The 7,270-nt window shown below is 39.5% G+C and overlaps 1 protein-coding gene across 2 annotated transcripts in view; it reads left to right on the top strand.

The window, feature by feature from the left end:
- The first annotated feature begins 208 nt into the window (after positions 1 to 208).
- Positions 209 to 7,270, top strand: part of CCDC170 (coiled-coil domain containing 170) — a 54,810-nt gene continuing 47,748 nt past the window's right edge. The window contains exon 1 of one of the 2 annotated variants that reach the window (XM_015821920.1): positions 209 to 412. In XM_015821920.1, coding sequence (XP_015677406.1) covers positions 296 to 412 — 117 coding nt within the window. In that variant the 5' untranslated portion in view covers positions 209 to 295. The remainder of the gene's footprint in view (positions 413 to 7,270) is intronic. The other variant, XM_029285220.1, reaches the window with a different exon arrangement.

The following is a 7,270-nucleotide window of genomic DNA, read 5'->3' as shown; positions in this document are numbered from 1 at the left end:
AAAGAGCCGAGGTTGCCTACCCCTGCCCTACCCCAAGCTGGATGGTGGGGGGGAAGCTCGCCCAACACCTAATAAAACCAAACTTTAGGATCCCGCTATTCTGAACACGTCTCGCGAGAATAACCGAGCGGGCGTAGCCGGTCTAATCTACAGCCTCAGCTGTGTTACCCACGAGGCGGTTGACATAGAAACCCAGGTAGCCAAGCAAACCTGGCGCTTAAGGGACGCGCCTGGCTGGGGTTATTTCCGAACGCCGAAGTCAAAGCAGCCTCGCGCGCACTCGGTCGGCGGGAGCATGAGAAGCGCTAGCAGTCCCCGCGCGGGCTCTGCCTGCTCCAGGCTCATCGACGTGACCAGCAACGCACCGTTGCTGCGCTCGCCCGCCAGCGTTTCAGCCTCTTCGGAAGCGGAGGTATGCTCCTCGGGCTTGCCTTCCCCGTAGCCACCCCTGCGGCGCGTCTGGAAGTCGAGTTGGGGCGACTGCACTTCTTTTCTTGTGGGTTCGAAATAAAGCAGCGCGAGTGTAAGCAGCGCCGCTACTAAGCAGCGCCGCGTTTCGAACCCGTAAGGGAAAGAAGTCCAGTTGCCCAGATTCAACTTCCCGACAGCTCTGTCTGGTTGGCTGAGAATTTTCATCAACATCTGCGAGGTGGTTTGGCCGAGCAGTGGTTCTCAACCTTTTTAATGCCACGACTCCAACCGGTCGTAAGTCGAGGACTAAACCGGTCGTAAGTCCGAGGACTTTCCCTGCCTGGGAGCGCCATGCATGCGTGGTTCCGCCCCCTGCACCGGCCGAGGCGTAGCTGGCAAGTGGCAGAGACGGAGCAGGCCGACCACCAGCTGGCCCAGCCCAAGGGAGGTAAGGCACCCGTCGGAAAAGGGGAAAAAAAGGCGGACAAAAAAAATGGTGGACAAAAAAAATGGCGGACAGCCTTGCTTGGCGACCCCCGTGAAATGGTCGATCGACCCCAAATGGGGTCCTGACCCACAGGTTGAGAACCACCGCAATAGAGATTCCCCGCCCCTAATATACATTCGTTGCGCGGAAAACCCACTGGTAATTCTTCCTATGTAGGCATGGTGTTGCATCGAGCAGCGCAAGCTGCTCAGCCCTTTCCTGATCTCTCTCCACCCACCCCCAAAAATCCCCAAAGTTCTGGATTTTAATTTGCCACTCAGAAGCCTGAAATCCAACCGGTGTCCCTTCTTACTCTTTTTTTTTTTTTGAAACCGGATAAGGAAAAACATGAATCTGAGACACATTTATCTGTTTGTAAAATGTATAGCCCGCATTTTGTTGAGATACAAAGTAGCACATGGCTTATTTCCCAGATTTTAGCTGCTAAGAATAACAGTGCAGTATAGTTTTTTTTTAAAAAAAAACTTCTGGTGAAAGTAACATTCGATAAAATCCGACTTAGTTTATATTTTTACAATTAGACAATTACCTCTTGATGATCGATCTTAACTGCTACTGTTATACAAGTAGCATTAATCAATCATGTCAGAATGATAGAACGTGGGTTACATAAACAGCCTTTTACAAAAAGCCACACCATTCAGCAGAATAGGGAATGTCTTACCCACAGAAATTCTTCAGCAGATAAAAAAGTTTGACATCTAGTTAATATTCGAATTCATGCCTTAGAGGGCTCTCTGGGTTACACATATGCCTGGAAAAGAGAGCTATGTTGAACCCAAGTTCCATCCATTTTCCATTATGACTAGTGGATCATAGGAGTTGTAGTCTGGCACATTTGAAGGGTAACCATATTAAGAAGCCTGCTTTGGCCAATAAATGGGTGGGAGAGAGAATATTTTCACCTATAGTGATAATTATCTAATTTAGTCTATTGCTTTATGATAATAAATATTCACAGAGCTAGTTCATTGTTGCACTGGACTCAGTACAGCAGCATAATATTTTTTTTTCTTTGAAGTGTATGGAAGGTGTTGCAATGCCAGACTGTATTTTTCTGATTTACACATTGTATTACAAGTGATTAAATATTTCCATAAGTCTTCCATCCACATTCCTCTTTCTTGGGAAGAAACCTGCAAACACTTTATGATTATTTATGCCTTGTCCAACCTATAATGTTTCTGTATTTTCCCCAATCCCTTCCAACCTTAAGGAATAGTTACTTAGCTTTCTTTGATTTGTAGAACTTTTTGATCTTCTTTTAATCATCTCATGGCTCAAGAAGTTTCTCAATATTGGCAGCTCCCAGGAAAGTAATCTTACTCAGATCTAAGAATATTTGTCAAACTTCAATCTGTAGACTCAGAATGTTTTTTCAGAAATCCCTAGCATTATATCAAGAAATGAAAACTATGTGCTACATATTAGTGTTAAATCTTAGTATGTATAATCATGTCATATATGTACTTCAAATAAAAAATATACTTAAAAAGTGAGGTTGCCCAGTAATAAATCAGATTCTGCATTGAAAGACTTAAACTGGAGGGTGGGTAAGCTATCAAAGTTTAGTTTGGTCAAACACAGTGGTGGGATTCAGCCAGTTTGCACCACTTTGGCAGAACCAGTAGCTATTTTTTTGGCCCAGAATGGACTTCCGGAAGCGGCATCCACACAGAGAACCAGTTGTTCACATATTTGAATCCCTCCACTGGTCAATATGTTAATTAAGGAATCCAGCAGCCAACAAATACAAAGTGGGTGGGAAGTCAATGAAAATATCAGTTATATTCTAAAAAAAAATAAAATGTTGTTGGACTCTATTGCTGGCAAATAGTCACGTAACATTTGACATAATTGGTCCCATCCAATCATAGCTTTGAGATAATAAGAAAAGCTTTAGTATGTAACATATATTTATTATTATTGTAAAGATTTACATACTACAAGTTTTATATTGCATCTCCAGATTGTATTAGCTGCTATGTGAGGAAATAATTTAAGTATATTAAATTTATAAGCTGCCCAACTCCATTATTTTATTTATGTATTAGTTTATCCCACCTTTATTACTTTATAAGATGGCAAACATACATAATATTCCTTCCTCCTCCTATTTTCCCCACAACGACAATCTTGAGGGTGGGTTGGGCTGAGAAAAAGTGACTGGCCCCAAGTCATCCGACTGGCTTTCATGCTTAAGGCGAGACTAGAACTCACAGTTTCCTGGTTTCTAGCAAGATACCTTAACCAGTGAACCAATTGGCTCTTTGTTACAATTAACTCTCAAATCATTTTATTTTTTATTTTTCCTTGTCACATTAAAAAGATTCTCATGATCAATTTTGGAAGTCTGTGAACTACATCCAGGGCACTCAGAGGCCAGACGTGGCCCTAGAACAGTGATGGTGAACCTTTTAGAGACCGAGTACCCAAAAACCTGCCTGCCCCCGCCTGTCCCTGCCCGCCCCCAGGGCCACCGGCCACCTCCATGACCCACCACAGCAGTTCGCCCAGGCGGCCCTACAGCACCATGGTGGCCACACCCTCCATCTGCGCCCTGCAGCATCATCTGTGTGTGATGTCCCTGCCCAGCTGCCATGTCCTTGGCTGTGCTGCTCCGCACGGGCCGCACCTAGGGGCAACTCTCTGGGGGGGCTGCTGGTGAGGGGGCACGCATGCCCACAGAGAGGGCTCTGAGTGCCGCCTCTGGTACATGTGCCATAGGTTTGCCACCACTGCCTTAGAATTTTTACTTCTAGGTTTAGCCACTGTATTATCCAGGGCTATTTTTGTCATAGAACGCCCAGAACTGAGTTCCGGCACCTTTTTTGGATGGAACCTTGTAGGGTAGGCAAGGCGGGTTGTATGACATGTGTGAGTTTCGGCACCTTTTTTTTTTTTTTTTACAAAAAAAGCACTGGTATTATCCATCCATAAGAAGGAACGAGGAAGCTGTCCCAAAGGTGCTTTTCCAAAAAGCTACTGGACTTTCTTGGTTTCTTTTCTTTGAAAACATTTCAATTCTCATCCAAGAAGCTTTTTCAGTTCTGAACTGAAGAAGCTTCTTGGTTGAGAAGCGAAACACTTTAAAAGAAAAAACAAAGAAAGTTCAGTTGCTTCTTCTTTGGGACAATCATGACCTGGATGATGGAGAATCTCCATAGAATGAGGAAGTTGCTTAGCTACTCTTTAGTATAATTTGCTTCATTTAAGTTTCAATAATTTAGACAATAACAACAATCCCAAATTGTGCTGTCTCCAACCATGGGACCTTTGGAGATATTGATTGGGGATTTATGAGAGATATGGTCCAAAGTATCAGGTAACACAAGGTTGGGGAAAGCTGTTCTAATGAAAAGATTGGAAATAATGAAAAAGGAGTTGCCTACATTCCTCCTTGAAGTTTCATTGTACATCAATACTTTTAGATTAAACATTCATTTCATAGGACACTATTTCAACAGCTGTGATACCTTACATAATGCCCTAACAGTTATAATTTCAATTATATTTCGGTACAGTTTTTATCTTTCGACATTCAAGGACTGAGCTGTTTCTTATTAAACATAGCAAAGGGAGTACGTGTATCTAAGATTTCTGGTTTTCTGCTCTTTATCTTTCCTTCACCCATGCTTTGATCTAAAGTTCAGAGAAAGATTTTTGCATAGCTTCCTCATGGGATCCTTCCAGGTCAGGGCCCTAAAATCAGGATGTTAAGTGTAGGATAATGCATCCACTATTTGCAAATACTTCTATATAGCTCTGAATAAAAGTGGAGTAGGGATAGTCAACATAGTTGAAAAGTTTATTCCCTTTATCTAAATATTGCATTTTTCTCTATTTTTATAGGAAAAAATACATGTTGAATGTTGACAAGTGGTAACTTCCATATTTTAAAAATAGTATACCAGATATAGAAACATGTTTATTTATTTGGCCTTATTTCAACTTATGAAGGCATTGAACAACTTCAACTGATTATATGTGACATAGTTTATATCATGGTGCCACAGGCTCAGAATAAATATAATGCCTATGTAGGAATGCTGTGGAAGATGATTACTAATTCTGGCATTGAAAGTTGTACAATAAAGCAGTTAATATGGATAATGTTTATGAGACTAGGTAATATTCAGATGATAGGGAAAAATGTGCTGACTGTTTCATGAATCACTTCAACAATGTAGCTCAGTGTTTCTCAACCTCAGCAACTTGAAGCTTTGTGGACTTCAACTTCCAGAATTCCCCAAACCAGCATGATGGCTGGATAATTCTGGGTTGAAATCCACACAGCTTCAAGATGTTGAGGTTAAGGTACGCTGATGTAACTTGTTTAATTTCCTCAGTGCACTTTTAAGTTTTAACAGAATGTTAAACAGAAATTCAACATGCATGCAACAAAGTATTCCCTTTTGTGATAAGCAATTTTATGCAAAATGCAGAAAAGGAATAACCAATATTAACCCAAATAAATTGAAGGCACGAGGTAAGAAAATGGAATATGGTTAAATCTGGTTTATCCTAACCACATGCATTCCATCTCTCCATAGCTTTCTGTCCTTATAAACCATATAATGTTTTGATTCATTGCCTTTTGTTGTTTGAAAAAGAAAAAAACATTCAGCAAAAAGGATTTTTCCTAGGGCTAAACGTGGGAGAATCTCATTAGTTGAAATAACATTTCTTATTTTTGAAAAAAAAAATCTTTATTAGAATTGTATTTTTATTGTGGTATTTGTGGTTTAGTGATGCCTCCAGAAGCAACTAACATTAAATCATTATCAGCACTGCCCTCAAAACTAAGGACTTTATGATTGCTTATTGTAAAACTCTTAAAGGCATAGGAGCCAACCAAGAAAACATCCTGGAATCATTTCTAATACAGCTAGTCCTCAACTTACATCAGTTCATTTCATGACTGTTCAAAATTACAATGACACTGAAAAAGTGACTTATGATCATTTTTTACACAACCATTGCAGCATCCCCATGATTGCATGATCAAAATTCAGATGCTTGGCAACTGACTCACATTTATGACGGTTGCAGTGTTCCAGGATTATGTGATCACCTCTTGTGGCCTTCTGACAAGCAAAGTCAATGGGGAAGCCAGATTCACTTAACAACCATGTCACTAACTTAACAGCTGCAATGATTCATTTAACAACTTTGACAAGAAAGGTCGTAAAATGTGGCAAAACTCCCTTAACAAATGTCTCGCTTAACAACAGAAGTTTTGGGGCTAAATTGTGCTTGTGAGTTGATGACCATGTGTAAATGTCCCAAAGCATCATATCTTGAAGCTCATTTTTGGGAGACAATGCAAAAGAAAACCATAGAATTTCTTTTCATCATTGGTTCCTTATGGCCCACGGACCACTTGTAGTCTGTCAAAATCCAACAGATGATCTCTAATGTCTACAGCCAGTTTCTAAGAGAGGGGGGCATATAAATTAAAATAAAATCCGGACACAAAGATTCTTTTTAATATGACCAGAATCTCAGTTGATTGCCAACATTTAACAGGATTTTCAAGTTCTTGTCCAAAGTCTTACAAGGTTCAGATGGGAACATCCCATTTGATCTGGTAGTCGTGCAAGATTTAATTCAATATATTTTTTTCTTTTTAAAAATACCATATCCAGCAAAAGAAGAAGTGTCCCATCTCAAAAGGACACATGTACCAAGTTGTCTTTTGCTGCTATACTGCCAGCCTCAGGCTTGTGTGATGGTCCTTAAAAACTGTAGTGGACCATGTAAAAGAAAAAGTAGATGATCTACCAGTACAGACATTCTTTCAGCATAAATCATAAGTTTGTTGTTCATGACTCAAAAATGTTGTACAAATCTTTATTGGGAGGTGAAGTGGGTGGGAACTATGTATTAAAGCTGAATATAAAAAGGATATATTAAGCACAGTGGGTAAAGAAGTATTAAGGAAAATTTAAAGCTGTATGCAAAATGCATGTGTTAGGAAAAACTATGTGAAACAAATTTCAAAAGAATTTATATTTCTTTAGGAAAAATGACACAATAATAATACATATAGCACATACAGACTGTTTATATTAATCAGCACATATTATAGTAGTAATGGTAATGAGCCTATTCATTAATCATAACTAAGGGCATAGACATAAAATAAAACCACAATACAAATTATAGAAAACTTAAAGGTTTTTTTTTAAAAAATTAAAACTTTCAGTGTTATACAAACATTAATTATTCTTAGGTATATCATTTTCTAAGGCTTTAATGTATTGTTTAATTTAAACCAAAATTTGTTTCATTTTATGTACATTTAAAAATATCCGTCTTTCTTGATATGTCTATATTTTTTTGGTTACA

The sequence above is a fragment of the Protobothrops mucrosquamatus genome, unplaced genomic scaffold (genome assembly GCF_001527695.2).
Source record: "Protobothrops mucrosquamatus isolate PMUCROS unplaced genomic scaffold, P.Mucros_1.0 scaffold_168, whole genome shotgun sequence".
NCBI classification, from domain to species: Eukaryota; Metazoa; Chordata; class Lepidosauria; order Squamata; family Viperidae; genus Protobothrops; species Protobothrops mucrosquamatus.
The sequence above is the reverse complement of the archived record's forward strand: the minus strand, read 5'-3'. Positions and strand labels throughout refer to the sequence as shown.